Source organism: Mirounga angustirostris, unplaced genomic scaffold (genome assembly GCF_029215605.1).
Source record: "Mirounga angustirostris isolate CCGP_5_RB_7025 unplaced genomic scaffold, mMirAng1.0.hap1 SCAF_10, whole genome shotgun sequence".
Classification (NCBI taxonomy): Eukaryota; Metazoa; Chordata; class Mammalia; order Carnivora; family Phocidae; genus Mirounga; species Mirounga angustirostris.
In genome coordinates, this window is record NW_026991718.1 from 51,137,250 (window position 1) to 51,158,080 (window position 20,831).

At 51.6% G+C, this 20,831-nt stretch overlaps 2 protein-coding genes across 2 annotated transcripts in view; one reads left to right on the forward strand and one right to left on the reverse strand.

Moving 5' to 3' along the window:
- Positions 1–1,924, reverse strand: part of ATP6V1B1 (ATPase H+ transporting V1 subunit B1) — a 56,600-nt gene extending 54,676 nt beyond the window's left edge. Inside the window, exon 1 of the mRNA XM_064572357.1 lies at positions 1,625–1,924. Coding sequence (XP_064428427.1) covers positions 1,625–1,862 — 238 coding nt within the window. The 5' untranslated portion in view covers positions 1,863–1,924. The remainder of the gene's footprint in view (positions 1–1,624) is intronic.
- Positions 1,925–2,771: 847 nt separating this feature from the next.
- CD207 (CD207 molecule) overlaps positions 2,772–20,831 on the forward strand; it is a 46,332-nt gene continuing 28,272 nt past the window's right edge. Inside the window, exons 1-2 of the mRNA XM_064572358.1 lie at positions 2,772–3,022; positions 3,103–3,183. The gene's annotated coding sequence lies outside the window, so the exon portion shown is untranslated. The remainder of the gene's footprint in view (positions 3,023–3,102; positions 3,184–20,831) is intronic.

Sequence of the window (20,831 nt, forward strand, 5' to 3'; positions counted from 1 at the left end):
CTCAATGGAACTCCAAGCTAGCTGCTGACATCTTGTATTCAGGACACCCAACAGTCTATGAGAAGGGATATAATTTAATCCCAGGTGCCCAACAAGTCCACACACCTGCTGGAATTACTGCTGGGTGGGGACCATCCTCATACACAGTCCTGTAACTGCCTGACCCAAGCCTGCCCTCAAAACAGCACTTAGTGCCCCATCTTTAGGTGGCCACACCTGACACCAGGAGTGTTTCCAGAAGACCAAGGTCCTTGAGTCTGTGTCCAGACCGTCATCAGTCGACTTTACATTGGACTGCCTCCATGCTCAACACTGGCCCTGTCCCCCATTCCCAGAGCCACCCAAACCCAGCCACTGTGGGGAGGCTGTGTGAAACCAGGCCAACCTGTCCTAGTCTGTGTGTGGGTGGCCTAGGTCAGATCAGACAAAGTCGGGATCCTGGTGCTGGAGTGTCCTGGGGCCAGCGTGAAGCTGGTTACCTTTCCCCACGCCCTGGTGGCGGGGGAAATCAGCTCTGGCCGGTGGACTCCTAAAGCCTCGTGGCTTGCAAGAGGGCGCTCAGGAAGCAGAGGCAGTAAAAGGGCAGCGGGAGGAAGCCGGGCCAGGGAGTTGGAGAAGGAGGTCGGGTGGCGGGGGGGGGGGGGGGGGGGGGCGTTACCCGCGTGTGGCCTCTTCTGGGCGCTCGGTCTGCGGGTGCCGGCGCTCCAGACCTTAGGCTCCTAGGGACGGGCTAACCGCGAGACCCCGGAATCCCCTTTCTCCTCCCATCTCTCTGGGCGAGGCCCGGATCCGGCGAAAGCTGAGCCTAAAGCTTCGCGTGAGGCTGTCTTTGGGGGTCGGGGAAGTCTCAGGCTCGCAGTGAGGAGGCCAGGCAGAGCTGGGTACTCGGGAGCAGTCCAGAAGCGCTGGCACGAAAAGGGGGCTGAGGAGAGCTCGGCAGAGAGAAAAGGCCAGGAAAGAAGAGAGGAGGGCGAAGCGCGAGGGAGAAAGGGAGCGCCGCGAAAGGCCAGGCCGGGAGAAGGCCGCGCCGAGAGCCGGCTGGGCCCAGGCGCCGCGAGGAAGTGGGAGCCGAAAGAGCGAAGCCCAGGCGGGCAAGCGCCGCGCACGCCGCCCTCCGTGTCGCGGTGCCCTCTCCCGGGAGCAGCCGGTGCGGTCGGCGTCGCTGGGAGTGGGAAACGAGGCTGGCCAGGCGGCGGGGAAGCGCCGGCCTTTTCCTCCCGTGGTTCCGGACGCTGGTCCCACCTCGTCCTGACCCCGCCGAGCGCTAGTGACGCTTTTCTCCGCACCCGCCGTTAGGGACGCGGGGCGGGGACTGGCTCTCGGCAGCCGGCACTCGCGTCTGTCCCCCGCCAACGTAATCGGCTGGGATGGGCCTAGGGTGAGCGGCCGGCCCGAGAGGCTGAGAACTGTAAGGCAGTGACACGGGGATCTCTTTGGTCCCATTCGCCGCTTTGTCCCCTGCACTCAGCTCAAGGTTCAGCACACAATAGACGCTCAGAATAATATTTGCTGAATGAATGACTGAGCGATGACTGACTGGTTGAGTATATGAATTGGGAGGTGGAGGCAGCAGAAGCGGTAGGGTGGGGGTCCGGTGGGCCAGGGCCGCGAGCTGTCCGCTTACCTCGCACCAGGATGCGGCGGTAGTGGTCTGCCTCACCGAGCCCGGGGTGGCCGTCGCTGTCGGCGCCGCTCTCCCTGGAGCCCTCGGGGCTAGAAGCAGAGGTCCCTCCAATCTCCCTTGGGCTGCGGAGGCCAGCATCAGCACCCGAGTCCTCCGCTCCGCCTCTGTCCCCGCCGCGCCCGCCGCGCGCCTCCCGGCGTGCGGGACCGCGGTCGCGCTCGGCGCCCCCATCGCCCATGCCTGCTGCCACCGCCGCCTTCGCCACCGCCTGGCCAGCCTACGCTAGCCCAGCCCGCGGCTCCCCGCCCCTCGCAACCCCCGCCCGACTCCTCCTCCTCCGGCCCCGCCCCCGCCCCGCCCCCGCCCGGCTGCTCCACCCGTCCCTGCTGATTGGGCGGGAGCCGGGGTTCTCCGACTCCCAGCCGCTCCCTCGGGAGCTGCGCGGGGCGGGTGAGAGGGTGGCCCCACTCCTCTACCCCTAGTCTAGCCCCACACCCAGCTCGGCAGAGGGAGGCTGGAGCGGCCCTGGGGTGCTGTCCTACGTCCTCCCCTAAAGTTTATCAACTCCCTCCCCCAACCCTCGCCTACTCTCCTCCCTCCCTTCATCCCCGGGGGAGCGCCGGCTCCGCGCTCTGGCTCTTTCAGAGGGATCAATAACCATAGTGCTCCAGGAAGGCCACCCTAGAGAGACCAAGCAGAAAGGAGGTTGGCCTTGCTCCGGCGCTTGGCGGGGTCGGGGGCTGGAGGCAGGGACTCGGGCCTGGGGTTCAGTGCTCCACCGCCGCCCCCAGACTCATACCTCCACCCACACTCACGAACACCGACCGCAGGCCAGTCCTGGCGCTCCTGGGAGAGCAAGGCCTGGAATGTGGTCAGTGAACCTGAGTGAGGCCAGGGGAGTGACGGAGTGACCCGCACTCGCCGGGGCAGAGACAACACGTGCAGATAGACTGCCGGGGCCAGGAACCAAGAGGGTCGAGTGAGGCCGAGACTGGTAGGCAGCGAACGCCGGGTTCCCCTGCGGCTTCGAGGCCCTCACGCGGGGCCCGCCTCCTCAGACTAGGGTAGCAGGTGGGCGTTTACTTGTGCCACCCCCACCCCGCCGCCGCCGTGGAGCTGCCCCCTACCCCAGCCCTGGGGTGGGAGAAGCGAAGCGCGGAGGTGAGCGCTGCTAGAAGCCGGCTGCGCTGGGAAGCCAAGCGGTGGGGGGCTCTGGGCAGAGCGCTCGGCCTTCCGAGGCGTCCCGGTTCCCAGCACTTTCTAAGGAGCCCGTGCTCGCCCGACTCTGGCTTCTCCTTTGACAGCACCAGGACAGGACAGGCCCTTCGTTCCCTTCGTTTGACTCAGAAAGGGGCCCGAAGAGAGATTGAGAGACCTCAGCGAAGATGTGTGTACAAGGTGTGTGTGCGCGGGAGGGCCAGTGACCCCTCCGCTAAAGCGCCGTCATTACAGACTTTGCTTCCTTTTCCGGCCCGCAGGCTCGGGTGAGCGAGGGTGCTCCAGTCTGTCCGGGCGTCTGGATGAGTGTCTTCGGGGGCAGGGCCCATGGATGTGCTGGGGTAAGCGGCTGTGGCGCGGCTGAGTGTGTGGCTGGTGCCTCCTCCATGACTCGGCGAGCCGTTATGTGACTGCGTGTGTCGGTGCCTTAGCGTGTGTCCAGTGTGCGTGTGCTTCTGTCCAATCTCAAATGTCCCCAGCAGAAGGCGAGGTGGGCTGGACGCCCCAATTGTGTAACTGAGTGACTAACAGTGCCTTGGTGAAGGGTTTGAGAGGTAGGAAGAGGGGAGGGTAAAGGGTGCAGGGGAGGAGGACTGCTGCTCTGTACTAACAGAAAGGAAGATAGTAAAGAAAGAAACTTGGCCACTAGGTACTTTGGGTAGGGCAGGGGAGCGCAGGACCGTGTGGGGGTGCTGGACAGGGTGTGCAGAGGGGAGAGCAGCGTGGACCAGCTCTGCGTGCTGACGGTTGGTGGCCCCTGGGGCTCTGGGGGGAAGGAAGTTTGTACTTACAGGAGGACCTAGGCAGTGCGACCCCGCAGATCCGAGCTCGGTTGGAAGGACCCAGGCGGCATGCGCTGGAAGGGCGGCAGAACTCTTCAGTGACCCCCACATGGGCCAGGGTGCCCTCCACCCCTGCCCATTCGGACGCTGGTCGCCTTCGCTCTGCATTTCAGTCTTTCTCCTCTCTAACTCTTTCAAGTTTACTTATTTTTATTATTCATGTAAGAAGCAGAAAGTAAACACTAGGCTCCAACCTTCCCGGCCCCCAAGCCCTCGATTTTCTGCCGGCCACAGGGCGGCCCCAGTTTCTGTTCAAAGAAAAATAGAACAGCCCCTGCTGAACACTGCCGGGTTTTGTTTTCAATTTTCATTCCACAAATAACGTCTCTCGGTGCCAATAACTCCGGGTCTCTGTCCGGCGAACTTTTCCGAGGTCCACGGATGGGCTTCCGGACGCCCGCACGCTCCTGGGGGATCGGGGAGGGTCTACAGGGAGAGGCAGAATCCCGCGGACCCAGGACCCAGGCAGTTGCGGCCGCCTCCCCACCCCTAGCTTCGGGCAGCTCCGCAGGGAGCAAGGGAGGAGGGTTAATTCTTGGGAGGTCCCACTCTTCCTCTTTCTCCCGCCCTTTATTTATTTATTTTTTCCTCCCGTTCCCTCTTTGCGGGATGGGATTTGGCGTCCCTGGGGCGACGGGCTCTTTCAGCTCCCCAGGCCTGGAGGTGGGGCCCCGGCCGGGAGATCGTGCCCGCTCCTATCGAGTGAGGAACTCAGGGCTTCTGCGCGCTGAGGCGGAGAGTGTGTCCCATGCGTGTGTGGATGTGTGTGTGTGTTGGGGGAAGGCAGTGCTGGATCTACTCTCCCATACGGGCTCTGGCCCAGCCAAGATGCCTGCCAGGCCATCCAGGCTCCTGGGCGGCCCAGTGCCTAGCCCAGAAGGCAGATTGTGCCCGGCCACTCCCACCCATATTCTTTCCTCTCTGGAGACCTTGTCCTGTCGTTCTGTCTCCTGAGCTTGCTGGGTGAGGAAAGCTGGGTGCCCCTGTATCCAGGTACGGCCACGTGGCAGGGGTGTGCAGGGTTGGCCTTGCTGAGTGTGTGTGCACGCTCACATGTTGGGATGCCGTTTGGTTCTGGGAGATCCTCCTGCCCAGGCTAAGCAGGACATGCAGAGCTCCGGATGTTGAGCCTGCCTGGCACAAACTCACTGTGATCTGGGATTCCTCACTCGGCAGTGAACGGATGACCTATTGTCCTATGCCATATGCTCTCACTGCCAGTCTACACTCGCCGTCTCACTGTCATCTCAACTGGGTCAAGATCCTAGGAACCTGGAAAATCCTCTGTCTTTCTACACAACCTTGTAAAGCGATTCAGGAACCTTAGTGGGAGGGATGTGTATGGGGGAGAGGGGAGGGGAGTCCCAGCTGACAGGGGCAGGGCCATGGCCTAAACTGCTTTCCCTGTGGCCTGACCCTGCCAGGGCTCCAGTGCAGACAAACCCCAGGTGTTGATCTGCTCCTTTTTGGGTCCCACAGAGCCTCCACAGCTCACAGCCCAGGTTCCATCCCTGCCATCAGTCTCTGTCCTGGCCTCAGCTGGTCCCAGGGAATTAGTGGGCTTTGGCTTTGCAGGATGAGCAGGTCTGGTTACAGTGAGCTGCTGTGTCCTGGGCTGGAGTCCCATGATGCTCTGCCACAAGGAGCTCCCTGGCCACATAGTGGTCCATGTCTTCTGCTCAGCTGTAGGAGTGGGGAGACGGCCAGTCAGGAAAGGGCTCCACCAACCCAGCTTTCTTCAGATGCTCCTTAGCACTAGGTCACCAGAGGATTTCTCCAAAATGGCCTGAGTTGGGGAAAGAAGACTGTCCTCCCTCTAGTCTCACCTTGTTTAGCACCTTGCTTAACTGCCATCTCTAATTCTTGCTGATTTTTCTCCTGGTATGGGCTTGATCCAGTCTTTCTCCAGGGACCCTCCAGGCTCTCCCCGTCCACCCTCACCAGGCCTTCTAGCGACTCAGCGAGTGAGACTGACTTGTTGAGCCTCTGTCCTTCTGAGAGCTAGGTACCACCCCCCTCAACAACTTGTATGGGTAAAGAGTCTCCCTACCCCCACTCTGCTGGGCAGCAGGCCCTTTAGGATCAGAAGTGTGTCGCCTGTCCTGGGTTCTAGGGGAGCCAAGGTGTGCCTATGGTTGGGTGGGAGTTGGAATTCAGGTCCCCCAGGAGCTCCCTGTATCTCAAAGCCAAGCCCTTGGGTCCTCTACTCACAGTGGTCCTGCAGCTCTGGCAGGAGCTTCAGCATCCCCTTTGGTGTTCAGAACCTGGAAAGTCGGAGCCCCATCCTGTATCTGGTTATTCTTCCTTGTTCTGTATTCCTAGGGTGCTCAGGCAAGCACTTCAGGCCACTCTCCAGACCTGGACCCCTGAGCTCAGCTCAGCCCTGCTCCTTCTGGTGCCTGGGCCAAGCTTGCAGCCTTTTCAGGTGCCTTCCCCAGCTGGCTTCCTTCCTGCACTTCTCCTCCGCCTCTCTACCCCCCTGCTCCCCTCGCTCAGCAGGTGCTTTTCCCCAGTCCTTTCCCTGAGGCCTGTAGGCTCAGGAGGTCTGGGTTCCTCTGCCCTGCCTCACCCCCTTTTTGTTTGGGTCTCCTGTCCATCATTCTTCTTGCTGGTTTTGGGGTCCCACACAAAGGTCCCTGGGAGACCCTGGGTGGCATTCTTTGGGCCCCCAGCTGTTACTCCTGGGATAGGGAATTCTGCTGCACTTGAAGGGAGCTAGGGATTTGGCGAATAGGGAAGGACACTCCTTGAAGAATCAGCTGGGGAACACAAGACCTAGGTGGCAGAAAAAATCTGTGCATCACTTCCTTCCTCGACATTGTCTATACCCCACCCCCATGTGCCTGGGAGCCAGACTTTTGTACTGGCACATTGGAGAGGGACCCCGTGTCCCACTCTCTGGTAGGAAGGAACTGACATTTTAAAAGTAGATGGGGTGCTGTTGGAGTTTTTTTTACAACGAGCATTGCTATTTTTGTAAAAAAAACAATAAAATGTATTGATTTCGGAGAAGAGAAGCAATGCTGCAACCCAAGGAGGGCTGCTCTCTTAGTGAGACACGCTGTTCCTGGGGTTGGTGGGAGAGGTGCTGGGGCAGAGTGAAGCTCCTCAAATTCTGGGGTGTAGGCTCCTCCTAGATAGATAGCTGTCTGCAGGTTCAGACACTGCACTCAGTCACTGACTTATTTCAGGCAACACAAGATGCCCGAGGCCTGTCTGTGCTGGATGCCAGTGTTGCCCTCTGAGGATTCTGCAGGGAGCAGACCCTCTGGACCCTAGAGGTGCCCAACATGAGGGTGGAGGTCACTTCTGTGGGAAGGCAGAGAACCCAAGTTAGCTGGGCTGGGGTGGGCTGGTGGAGGGTGAGGTGGGGAAGGCCCAGCTCCTGCCCCACTTCTTTGCCTCTCAAGGCAACACTCCCCTGCTTTGCTTTGTCCCCTCTTCTGCGTAGGCAGGGATCCCAGCCTGGCAGCCTTGACTCTGGCCTAGGACCAGTGCCAGGAAGGCTTAAAGGAGGAGGCAAAGGATTTCTCAACTTGCCACTATTAAATCATCTGGATAACTTAGAAAAAAATAATAGTGCTGGGCTGCAGACCAAATGGCTTCAGTTCAGGTCCAATGACTTCAAATCAGATCCCCAGTGCATTCTTGATATTTGAAAGGCTTCCAGGAGAAGCCTGGCTGGGAACCCCTGCATTGGGCTAAGGGTAGGGGAAAGCAGACACTACTGGATGAAAGCCAGGAGCAAAGGTCTTGGGTGGTCTGTATGCAGTAATCCAGGGAATGAGAAATGCTTATTTCAGTTAGGACTTTGGGTGGGTGGGGGAGGAGGGAAGCCAGCAGAGGTCTGGAAGGTGGGGGCAATTTGGGGGTAGGAGGATGAGAGAGGGTGAACAGGCCTGGCCAGGATACAGCTGGACCCAACCCCCGCAGGTGTCCAACACGATCTGAAAAGCTCCCCCCACCCACAGGACTCAGGGATTCTCTTGAGGAGAGGCCACCCAAGGGTGAGAGAGGAGGCGACTGGCTGGGCAGGGTGGGAGGGAGAGTCAGCCACTAACACAGGCATGGGTGTCCTCAGGTTCTAGGACAGGGGCTTGGTGGTGGTGGTGGTGGTGGGGGGATTCTTGATTTGCTGATCTTCTCCTCTGCTTTCCTCTAGACAGATTTCCCCCAAAGCTTTCTTGGCTTCCTAGTCCTCTTCCCTGGTAGTGCTCTGTGATTTTTCTTCCTTGCCCCTTCTCTGATAATTTGCTACTTCACCTTCCTTCTGCCTCCTTTCACCTTCTGGTTCTCCAGGTTTCCTCCCTTCCCTGGTGTGGTCCTGCCCACCCAGCCCCTGAGCCTCCATAGCTCTTTCTCTCCCTCCCCTCTCCCAAATTCCCCCACTTTCCATCAGCCTTCTCCTTGCCAGGGCAGAAGCACCCACTTTTACTCATCTTTCTTCAGAAATTACCATCCCTGCCAGGTGTGGAGTTTAAACCACCAAAAAAACCTGAGACTTGAGAGTATCTTCTAAAAATATTTCCTTCTTTCTTAACAAACAAAATTCACTCACTCCTACCACACTCTGATTTTGTCTGGATCATTCTCTAAATCAATTGACATGTTATTTGTCTTCTAGTGAGAGATACAGTGCTAAGTGCCCCAAAATGTGCAACACTAATACTCTCATGAATGAGTCAGGACACCCCTTAGGGTGGGACTTGGTTGCTCCCTTCTGCAGAGAAGGAAATGGACCGAGGTCACATACCTAGTTTGTATGGCTTCAACCCTTAGTGTGGGAACCCAGGGCCCTGCTAAGGCAAAAATCTCTTCCCTTGTCTCTCACTTCACTCTGAGAACTGGGCTCCCCACAAACTCACACACTGGACTCCCCCCGGCTGGCACCACTTGGTGGCTGGGGTGGGGACTTTCAGATTGAGTGACACAGTGCCTTGACAGCTTCAGGGAGAGCTGTGGCCTCTCCAGAGACCAGAAGAAACCTGGAGTGTGAGGGTGCAGACTCTCAAAGAGCAGAAGCTGAGTTGACTGTGGCTGGCTTTACTATGTGTTGCTTTGTTTTTGTTGTTTTAGTAACAGCTTAATTGAGATATAACTTAAATATCATACAGTTCACACACTGTAGTTTTTAGTATTTTCACAGATATACTCAAATACATAGTTTATGTCCAGATGTATAGTGCAACTGTCACCACGAAGTAGGGGAGGAACAAATGAGCAGCTGTCCTAGATGGAGGCCTTGAAACAAAACACCTCTTCAGACTTATTCTAACAACACTTAAAAGATTGTTTTACTAGATTCATTTGAATTACAACAACCCACAAATTCAAAGGGTGTGAAAGGATATAAAAGCCACCATTGCTGGCCTCCAGGCTGCTCCCCAAAGGTAGCCCAAGGAGCCATTCCTGCTTTTTCCGGGCCAGGCCTGGTGCTAAATGCCTGGGAAAGGGTGGGGGAGCCAGGACACCACCTGCAGGGATCACCTTGCTTTTGATTTTAGGACATTTTCATTACCTCAAAAGGAAACCTGTACCCTTTAGCTATCACTCCAACTTTCTACCACCACCACCACCCCCAGCCCTAAGCAACCACCAATCTACTTTGTTTCTATGGATTTGCCTATTCTGGATTTTTCACATAAATCGAATCATCTAATAATTGACCTTTGTGTCTGGCTTCTTTCACTTAGCATACTGTTTCAAGATTCATTCATATTATAGCATATATGAGTACTTTATTCCTTTTATGGCTGAATAACATTCCATTGTATGGTTATACCATATTTGTTTATCCATTCATTACTGATAGACATTTGGGTGGTTTCTACCTTACCTGTGTGAGAGTATGGGTACACTCCTGGCTTGAGGTGTTCCACTGGCAGCTCAGAAGAGGTAGGAAGTTTTCTGGGAGCAGCTGGAGGAGCATAGTGAGGCTCAGGGATGGGCCATGCATTGGCTGTATGTCCCAAGCTAATGGGTCACCTTCCAGAAGCTTCCTTTCCATTCCTGTCCAGTAAGGAGGGGATGGCAAGACTGGGAGGCTTGTAGGAATTTTAGGCTCTGTAGTAAAGATTCAGAGCTTTGACTCTTAACTAGGTTGGGTTAGAATCCTGGTTCTACCAGTACCTGGTTGCTAATAGGTTGTTTAGCCTCTCTGTGCCTCAGTGTCCTCATCCATTAAATGGGGATAATGTTAGTACCAAACTCCTGGAGTTGTTATGAAGGGTAAGCTAATCTGTGTAGAGCACTTTGTCTGGTACCTGGCACTCAGTGGGTGCTGGAGGGAAGAAAATTTAAGCTTTTATCACTTAAGGCTTAGAGCCAGAGCGCATAGGTAGCAGGAGTTCGTCCACCTTTCCCTTCCTCCTGGATGGATGAAAGAACTAAGAGGTTAGCCATGCCCAAAGAGACAGGGGGAGGTTGTCTGACCTGGGGTTTGGGAGCCCAGATTCCAGGCCCTCAACCCCAGCTGCCTAGGTAAAGTCAGGATGGGGGTGCTGGAGAAATACAACTCATTGCCAAGGCCTCTAGATAGCAAATCTGCTGCTCTCATCCAACCTCGTGTTTCTCAAAAGCAAACCTTGAGCTCAGAGAAGACAGTGGGCTGTGCAACCTGGACTTGAACCTCGCTTTCAGTCATCCAATGGATGGACACTGCTGAGCATTCAGTGTTTAAAGAACCACTCTTGCCTCTGCCGTCAAGCTAGATTTTTCTCTTCCCCGTTGGGGAACCCCAGCCAGCCCACAGCCCTTCCCAAGGCCCAGGTCCATGGCTCAGGCGAGGAAGGAATGGCAATGTGAGCCCCAGAAGGATCTGAGTCCCACAGCCTGGAGACAGGGGGATCCCCGCAGGTGGTGTCCTGGCTCCCCCACCCTTTCCCAGGCATTTAGCACCAGGCCTGGCCCGGAAAAAGCAGGAATGGCTCCTTGGGCTACCTTTGGGGAGCAGCCTGGAGGCCAGCAATGGTGGCTTTTATATCCTTTCACACCCTTTGAATTTGTGGGTTGTTGTAATTCAAATGAATCTAGTAAAACAATCTTTTAAGTGTTGTTAGAATAAGTCTGAAGAGGTGTTTTGTTTCAAGGCCTCCATCTAGGACAGCTGCTCATTTGTTCCTCCCCTACTTTGTGCCTCAGGGAGCTTGCCCATAGTGACTTACCCTGTAGACATGGTTCCTTTTTGTCTTTGCTATGCTTGCTGCCACGCTGCATATTCAGGGTCACCAACCACCCCAGTCCCAAGTCGCAGCACCAGGGAACACGCTAGTCTTGGACCTTGTCCCAAGAAGAGATCGTTTGCCATCAGCATCACCTGAGGGTGGGTTCCAGGCTACCCTGGGGAAAGGGAAGCTGAGGAAGCATGATGCCTGGTACCCCTTCAGCAGTTACCCTGGTTCTGGGGACTCCCTTACCTCTCCACCTGAAGCTTCCTTGCTCTCTGGGTCAGGCAGGTCCAGATTAGAGCATCTGAGCATACATTGGATGACTGTTGGGCCTTTGTTGGAATCTTGGGAACACCCTGACCGCTAGCCAGGGCCCCCTCCAGATAGTCCATTAGGGCACCTGTCCTATTACCACCCCCCCCACCCCCGCATGTTGCTAAGAATTTATATCCACTGGGAGCGATTCTCTAGGAGCTGCTGCACGCTCTTTGGAATATCCCTCCTCCAACAAATATTTATTGAGCTACTACTATTTCTGGACAGAATGCCAGGCACTAGGGGACACTTTTGAACTGAACAGACCTAAATCCCCACAGTCGGGGAGTCTACATTATTGGAGATGGCTAACCTTCCCTTGGATAGTGAAACCCAAAGTGGAGTCAGGATAGGGGGGGACCTCTGAAGTTGATCTTGAGGGGTCACTTCCCCTGGTTGATGGTTTGCTGAGATGCACGGACCAGCCAATGACTAAGCACAGGTTTGTTTTGGTGACTAGAAAATGGCCTCTGAAAATAACTCCCGTTAAAGAGGTGCTTTCGGGCAGCCATAGTGGTTGTGTAATAAAGGAAAATCCAAGAAGGGGAACACAATTTCTCCTGTTCAGTTGGCTAAAAAAAAAAAAAAAAAGGCAAAACAAACATACAAACAAAACACGCCAAACAAACATGCAGCCCCATGCCTTGGCTGTGTGCGCACTCGCGGTCGCGCGGGTGTGTGGGGGCTTTTGTTCATAAGTGTGTATGTTGTGCACTAATTTCATTAACTTTTAACAGTTTTGATTTTTTTTAAAGGAAAATATTCGTGTGAGGGGGAAAAAAAAGCCCTCTAACCAGCACAAAAGCTTATAAAATGACAAGCAGGTGTCTCTCCAGATCCTCAGCCCCATCCCAGAAGCCCCAAATTCTTGCCCCATCTTAGACATACCCGCCCCAACCTAAAAACAGGAATGAGGTCACACTGTCCCTCTGTTCTTCCTCCTGCCTCTTCCCGCCTTCGCTCGCGCTAGGCGCTTGCTCCGTGGTAGTCCGACTCCTGCTTACCCTTTCTGCGGCCTCGTCGCTTGCCAGCCTCTTGCGAAAGTGTCCGCTTCCCCACAGCCTCGGCAGTTGAGTATGTTACCTAAAATTTTTATCTCTGTGGATCTGATAGGTTTCTTAAAGAAACGAATTAAACTAAGGGGAAACAAGAGAAAGCAAAGAAAAAGGAGAGAATGTTTGCAGCAGAAGACTGCTTGCTTTGGTCCGAGGGCGTGAATGTGGGTTGGAGCAAGGGCGATCCTAACCCGCACCGCATCGCACGGTACTCCGAGGCCGAAGCCCTCGCCGACGCCCTCGCCGCCCTTCAAAGCTCGGAGAGTGGCGAGAGGCGGCGGGGCGCGGGGTTAGTGGGAATTAGCGCGCCGGGCCGCGGCGAAGGATCGCCGCGGGGCGAGAGTTCGGACAGGATTAGCGGGTTCAAAAGCAGGTCAGGGAGAGCTAAAGGAGGCGACGAGGTGCGCGCGAGGTCAAGGTCCTTGGTATGGCGGGCCGGGCGTGGGGACGGCAGCGGGGGGATTGCGATCTCGGGGAGGCTGGACGCAGAAGCCTCAGTTCCGAGCGCGTGGATGGCCTTGGCAGGCTCTGGAGGGCAGGTTCCCGCGTCCGCGGGACTAGGACACCTCCGGAATCTGGGCCTTGGCCACACGAAATGAGGGGCGGCGAAGTGAGCCCAGAGATGAATCCGAGGCAATTTCAAGGACTAAAGAGCAAATATGCCCGAGCTCCCGATGCGCGTCCGTGCGCGCCTGTGTGTCTGAGGAACAGGGTTTACCTATTTTTCTTCTAGATTTTAATCCCATTTCCTTTTCTTTATTTTTAATATATATATTTTTTCTTTCTGGCAAGGTCAAATACCTCTTAGGCAAACATACAGTTCAACAGACTGCACCAAACGGTGCAAAGGAATTTTTTGCCAAGAACTCGTCTCTCTCCCTTCCCTTGGCACACATCTGCGGCCTCCGCTGCGGGACAATCGCGGAATGTCACACCATTTGTGTAAAAATAATCACGAGCCACACGTTACACGTTTCTGAGTCTTGTACGTATATGGAGGGACAGCTGGACGGACAGCTGAGAGAGCTAGCTCTTCCCCGAAAGAAGTGAGGGTTGGCCGAGTGTGTGTCATTTTGGAGCCCCTGACCTGACGTTTTTTAAGGAGAATAAGAATGTATTGATATATTCCTTGATCTCGTTCTCTCCCACCTCCCCCTGACACTCATGGAGAACAAACTTGGGGATATCGAGGGATGCGAATTGGGCTCTCCACTCTGAAATCCTAGCCTTGGTGGATGATCCCCAAATCCCAATAAACGGACGGATAGACGACGGATAGCGCTCAACCTCTCTAAGTGGAGGCGGCCGCACTCTGGTCGCCATCTCTAGTGTCCTCACACTCGGTCATTCCTTTTCCAGGGACCTGCTTCTCCCTTCCCCAGCCTCGGCCTTTCGCCTTCCCTTCCCCAGGGGCGAGGGCTGCGCCCTCTGGAGTGATGGAGCCGAGACGCCCAGGCCGGCGACCGGATCTCCACGAAAGCCGCCCCCTCGGGATTGGGTCCTACTCATTTTCCGCAGAGACCCCTTCTTTAGAGTCCGTTCGTCTGGGGCAAAAATTGCAAATCCTTGGGAAGATGGTGGTGGTGAAGGCAGTGCTGGAGGTCCTGATGCGGGAGAGGTGTGAGTGTGCGTGTGTGTACTGGGGGGCGGAGAGGTGATGGCAGAAGGGGAAAGAGAGGGGGAAGGAGGAGGCCGGGGACGGGGGATAGAAGCTGTGTGAGCCGGGTGCGCGGAGCCCAGGAGCGAGAGCCGGGGTCAGGGACCGGGGGCGGGAGAGTGGGAAGGGGCGGGGCCGGAAGCGCGGAGGCTGCGCGCGACCCAAACAAAGCGCCGCGGGGTCTCCGCAGAGAGTGATCCGCCTTTCTGCCAATTTCTCTCGATTCCTTAGGTTTGGTCAGCAGGCCGGCTGGTCTCAGTGGGAACGTGCAGGTTGCTAATGGGGAAGGTAGTCTAAAGGGACGGATCGCTGGAGAAATACATGCCCTCAACCAACGCGGGCAATCGGCTCCGCTCAGCCTGACCCGAGTCGCGGGTGTGGAGTGGCTGGCTAGAGGGCGAGGGGGTCCTTTTCGTACCTATTCTTCCAGGTGCACTTGGTGGTCGTGGCTTTGTTCTAAAAGACCCTGGGAGTCCTGTTCCCGGCCCCCAGCCCCCACTGGCCGGTCAAGGTGCCGGAATCCCTCCATTAGAAATGCAGTCCTTGGGGCCCCTGGGTGGCTCAGTCCTTAAGCGTCTGCCTTCGGCTCAGGTCGTGATCCCAGGGTCCTGGGATTGAGCCCCGTATCAGGCTCCCTGCCCAGCGGGAAGCCTACTTCTCCCTCTCCCACTCCCCCTGCTTGTGTTCCCTCTCTGGCTGTCTTTCTCTCTGTCAAATAAATAAAATCTTAAAAAAAAAAAAAAAAAAAAAAGAAATGCAGTCCTCTTGCTGAAAATACCTCTGTTTTTAAATCGTATAGACAATGTTGAGACTCCTTTTAAAGCCGCTTCCAGCCTCTGCGTACTAGTCATACAGTTAGAACAATAATAATAGAATTGAAAGAAGGAAAAAAAAGAATCCCAGTGCCCAAACCTAAATTCATCACCTTCTTTCTTAAGAAAGAAGAAGAAGAAAAAAAAAACCCCACTCTTCTTTTCACTGCACACTTAATTTGCATCGTTTTAGTCATGGTGAACATGCAGTTTTATATTTTGCATTTTCTACTTGAGGTCTCAACTAAGTATTTGTCCTGTGCTATGGTCCTCATACGTAATTTTCAATGGCCAAGAGATATTGTTTCCGGTAATTTACTTTAACCATTCAATTGTTAAATGTTCTGGTGTGTCCAGTTTTTCAGCATTAAAATGATGCTCAAACCAAAATCTTCAAATAGATAGTTTTCTCTTTTGGGGAGGATTATTTCATTAGGATCCTTACTAGGTCAACAGGATAGGGACTTTTTCATTGCTCTTAATACAGTGCCAAACTGCCTGAAAGCATTTTCCCCACACCTTAAGCCTCTGCTAAGACAGGTCCCCCAAGCGAGAGTTAGTGCGCAAAGTGATGAGCCCTCTAGGTAGAGGGAAGATGAGATAATGGAAACGTGGTCAGGGTGGGGAGGGTATGGGGATGGTAGGGTGGAGTGCTGAGGCTAGGGTAGAGGAGGACTGGGGATTCCTTCTCCTGCCTGGAGAAAGGTAAGACTTTCCAGTGGAGGTGATGCCCTGACATCCTCAGGCAGGAGTTTGTCAGGTAGAAACTAAGGGACCGATGCGGGGACCTTCCTGTGCACAGGTTGGGTAGCAGAAGGGCTTTGTGGATTTGGAGGGGCACGTCGTGACTTATACTTTGCGGGAGTGTCTAGCATGTGTGGGAAAGTCGGGCAAGGTGAGACTCTCACCTTCCATTCAACGGAATTGGAAACTGACAACCTCCTCATTGGGCGTATGCACTATTTTAAACTGTTGCTATATTAATAGAGGTATAATTACATAATCGTTGTTTTAAGTAGTGTTTTCTTAAAAAGGAATTTACATTTCCTTTAAAAAAAATACCAATTGTTCTTTAAGAAACAATTCCTTACCTTAGCTACAGTGATATGTATCTTAAAACCATACATATATTACTTGATTTTTTTAAAAATGAGAATATATTCATGCATTATGTGGTTAAAAATTATGTTAACACAAGCTCATTGTAAAATAACCAGGCTGAAATGTATGTAAGTCCTTCTCCTTAATCCTCCCTCCATAAGTAGCATAGCTGATAGTTACAACGTTGCATGTGCAAACTATATGTTTTTCATCAACGGTTTATACTATTCCTGCTACTCTGCAAATTGCCATTGAAAAAAAAAAGTTTAACAATAGGCCATGACATTCTTACATATCAGTGGATGTAGCTCTACCTCAGTTTTTTTTAAAAACTATTTTATTTATTTGAGAGAGGGCACGAGGGGGGAGAGGGCGAAGAGAGGGAGAAGCAGACTCCCTGCGGAGTGGGGAGCCCCATGCCAGGCTCCATCCCAGGACCCCTGGGATCATGACCCCAGCGGAAGGCAGATGCTTAACAGACTGAGCCACTAGGGCACTCCTCTATCTCAGTTTTAATAGCTCCTCTAGATAACATTATATGGATGTTCCATTTTTCCTCTATTTCAAAAATTACATAAATAATACATGAATATATTTTATATCACAAAACAATTCAAACAATGCCAAAACATAAAGATAAAACACAAAACAGCGTGTGTTTGTATGATGTTTCCCCTCTCCCCTCTTCATGCTTACCTCCATTCTTATCCCACCTTATTCTTCAGAAATTTGAAGTCAGAAATTTGGCTTTTGTTCCTCTAGACACCCCCAGTCCAGTCTTTAAAAAATTGTTTTATTTGTTCTCTTTAGCCACACGCTCCCATTTTCCTCCCCACCCTGCCCCCCCAATAAGGAACCATTGAATTGTGTTTAGTGTATATGTCTTTGTTGTTATACTTTCTCACAAAATATGCATTATTTTTTGTGCATGTGCTTTTCATTCATGTGCATCGGGTTTTAGATTTCATCTTGTTTTTTATTTACTTTATTTATTTTATTTTTGTAAAGATTTTATTTATTTATTTGACAGAGAGAGACACAGCGAGAGGGGGAACACAAGCAGGGGGAGTGGGAGAGGGAGAAGCAGGCTCCCTGCTGAGCAGGGAGTCCAACACGGGGCTCCATCCCAGGACCCTGGGATCATGACCTGAGCCAAAGGCAGATGCTTAATGACTGGTGCCGCTCATCTTGTTTTTTAAACATTATTTTGAAAAACTGTAGTTTTAAATACTTTTAAATTTATGGAAAAGGTACAAGAATAGTACAAAGAACTTCAGTAAACCTATTTCTTAGCTACATTTGCTTTATCATTCTCTTTCCCTATATATTTAGAAAATTATTGTTACAGGCACATGGGAGAATAAGTGGCAGACACCGTGTCCCCTTATATTCTCAAAGAAGGACGTCCTTCATCTGCATGACCATAGTGCAATGATCAAAATCAGGACATCTAACATGCTATTATATAATCTTCAGATTTTATTCAAAATTTGCCACTTGTGTCAATTATGTCCTTTATTATTTTTTTCTGGTCCAGGATCTAATCCAGTATTCCTCGTTGTGTTTAGTTTTTGAGTTCTTATTAGTCTCCGTTAGCTGGGAACAGTTCATCAAATTTTCTTTGCCTTTTTGTAACATAGACACTGTTTGAAGAATATGGGCCAGTTACTTTTTATGTATTATGGTTTCTTGCCTTATTTTAAGCAATCTGAAACTTACGGAAAAGTTGTCAGGTATAAAGAACTCACCCTGCCCTGGACCCATTTGAGCACAAATTGCTGACATATGCTTTGTTTTGTATTTCCCTCATAATCATAATGCAATCGTCAAAATAATAAAATCAACATTATTGCCGTGGACGACTCAGACCTCATTAAGGTTTGCCAGTTGTCCTGACAGTATCTCTATAGCAAAAAGATCCAGTCAAGATTATATGCTGTATTTAGTTGTCATTGTCTTCTTATTTATCTTCAGTCTGCAACAGTTCCAGTCTTTTCTTGACTTCCATGGCCAGTTATTATATATAATATCCTGACAGATATATATATATATATATATGGGTTTGCCTGATATTTCCTCATGGTTCAATTTAGATTATGCATCTGTGGCAGGAATACCACTGAATTGGTGCTGAATTCTCTCACTGTATCCTATCAGATGGGACATGATATTTTTTTATCCAGATACGGGTGATGTTAATTTTGATCATTTGAGTGAGGTGGTGTCTGTTAAGTTTCTCTCTGTAAAGTTAGTATTTTTTCCTTTGTAATTAATAAATATTTTTAGGGAGGAACTCTGAGACTATGTATATATCCTATTACTTGTCAAATTTTCTATGCATTGTTTATAACAATAAGTACAATGGATTCATGTTTTAGTCAATGTTAGTCATGTTACTATCATTATTTACTTAATTTGCAAATTATCCCAAATGTAGTCAGTGGGACTCCCTTCAGCTGGCTCCTGAGGTCGTTTCTTTCTTTCTTTCTTCCTTCCTTCCTTCCTTTCTTTCTTTCTTTCTTTCTTTGTGACAGCTTTGTTGAGATATAATTCACATACCAATCAATTCACCTATTTAAAGTATATAATTCAATGGTTTTTAGTCTGTTCACAGAGTTGTGCAATGTCCCCACAATCAATTTTAGAACATTTTCATCACTCCAATGAGAAGGCTTTAGCTCTTCTACTTTCAATCTCCCATGCCTCCAGGCCCTAGGCAATTATTAATCTACTTTCTGGGTCTATAGCTTTACCTATCCTGGAATTTCATGTAAATGGAATTGTATAACATGCAGTTTTTTGTGACTAGCTTTTCTCATTTCTCGTCATGTTTTCAAGATTCATCCGCCTTGTAGCATGTAGCATCCCTACTAATGCCAAAGAATGTTCCATTATATGGTTGTACCACATTTTATCCATTCATCAGTTGATGGACATTTGGGTTGTTTCCACTGTTTTACTGTTACTAATAATGTTGTTGTGAATATTCTTGTAAAAGTTTTTGTGTGGTCATATGTTTTCCTTTCTCTTGGGTATATACCCAAGAGAGTGGAATTGCTGGGTTGAAGAGTTAACTCTGTGTTTAACTTTCTGAGAAACTGCCACACTGTTTTCCAAATGGCTGCACCATTTTATGTTCCTACCAGCAATATGTGAGAGTTCCAGTTTCCCCTACATTTTTGTTGTTATTTGTTATTACCTGTCTTTTTGATTATAGCCATCCTAGTAGGTGTGAAGTGATATCTTATTATGGTTTTGACTTGCACTTCTCTGATGATTAATGATGTTGACTATCTTTAGGTGTCTTTGGCCATCTGTATATCTTTTGAGAAATGTCTGTTCAGATCCTTTGCCCATTTTTAATTGGGTTACTTGTCTTTATATTATTGAGTTTAAGGGTTGTTTGTATATTCTAGATACAAGTCCCTTATCGGATATATGATTTGCAAATATATCTCCCATTTGTGGGTTGTCTTGTCACTTTCCTGATAGTGTTCTTTGAAGTACAAAAGTATTTACTTTTGATGAAGTCCAATTTCTCTGTGTCTTTGGTTGCTTGTACTTTGGTATTATATCTAAGAAACCATTGCCAAGTCAAAGGTCGTGACGACCAGGAACTCAGTCAGAGACAAGAGTTTGGGAAGAAAGAAGGCATCATTGAGAGGGGTTCCTGGTTTTAGAAATATAAAAAGAGCATTGCAGGTCTAGTTAGGCAGTGAAAACTGTCCCCAGGAGCAGAGCTGAGCACAGAGGAGTAGTCAACCATCTTGGCCAGGACATGCCAGACTGTAGGGGAAGAGGCCACAGGCTTCCCGAAGCTACCCTGTAGATTCCATTAGTTTCAGAGTCAGAGGCTTTGGAGGGACGCACAAGGAGTTGTGGGTCCCCTGATGGGAGTAAGAAGTGTTATGTTCTTTTTTTTTTTTTTAAGATTTTATTTATTTATTTGACAGAGAGAGATACAGCAAGAGAGGGAATACAAGCAGGGGGAGAGGGAGAGGGAGAAGCAGACTCCCTGCTGAGCAGGGAGCCCGATGTGGGGCTCGATCCCAGGACCCTGGGATCAGGACCCGAGCCGAAGGCAGATGCCTAACCGACTGAGCCACCCAGGTGCCCCAAGAAGTGTTATGTTCTTATAGGAATAGTCACTGCCTCCATCACTGTCCTGGAGTGTAGAGGTGGACAAGTGGACATCTGCCCGGTCACAGACTTATTCACAATCCGAGTTTCTACTCTCCATGGGGACTAGCAGGATGCAGTTTTCTGCCATGTACAGTTTGGACAGGTTGTGCATTATACAAGGTCACCTGGCCCAGGAGGCAAATGGGGACTGAAAACCAGCCTGAGCTAATTTTCACAAGGGTGCTTCGTGGGTTAGAGGTGGGCCACAAGGGAGAAGACAGTGCCCAGGGCTCCCTGGCCTCAGGCTCACTAAGGAAACTGTCCAGTGGAGGGTCCCCAGCACCTCTCTCTCACCAGCCACCTCTTCCTGAATAGGACATGTTTTCCTTCCCAGCAGTCCCTCAGGGTTCTGCAGCCCCTCTGGGGAGAGCCTACTCCATGTCCCTTTGGGCTGAGCCTGAGTGGGGCTGTGCAATGAACAGAAGAGTAGAATTTTCGCAGGCTGCAGGTTGAGGTAAGGGCTGAGAGTTGAGTAGGGCTAATTATATATACCGACTTCAGGCAGGAGCTAGAAAGAGGTGGTGTTCCCTCCTCTTCCTTTCGGATCTACAGCCTCAGTGCCAGACACAAGCACAGATGGAGCCAGGCAGAGTCAGAGACACAGAAGTGTGTGGAGACCCAGACAAAGCACTCTCAGACGGACTAAACACCCACTGTGGACTCGACCCCTGGCCACACCACACTGATGGTGGGGCGAGCATGTGAGCACTCGGTCCGGGGTGGCGGGGACGGCTGGGGTCGCGCCAGGCATGCTCGCTACTGCCACGTCCTATCTTTCCGCTAATTTTACCCAGAGAAGCTGGGAGCTTCTCTTCTCTTCCTCGCAGCCCCCAGTCAGGTGCCAGCCCACCCTCCGGCC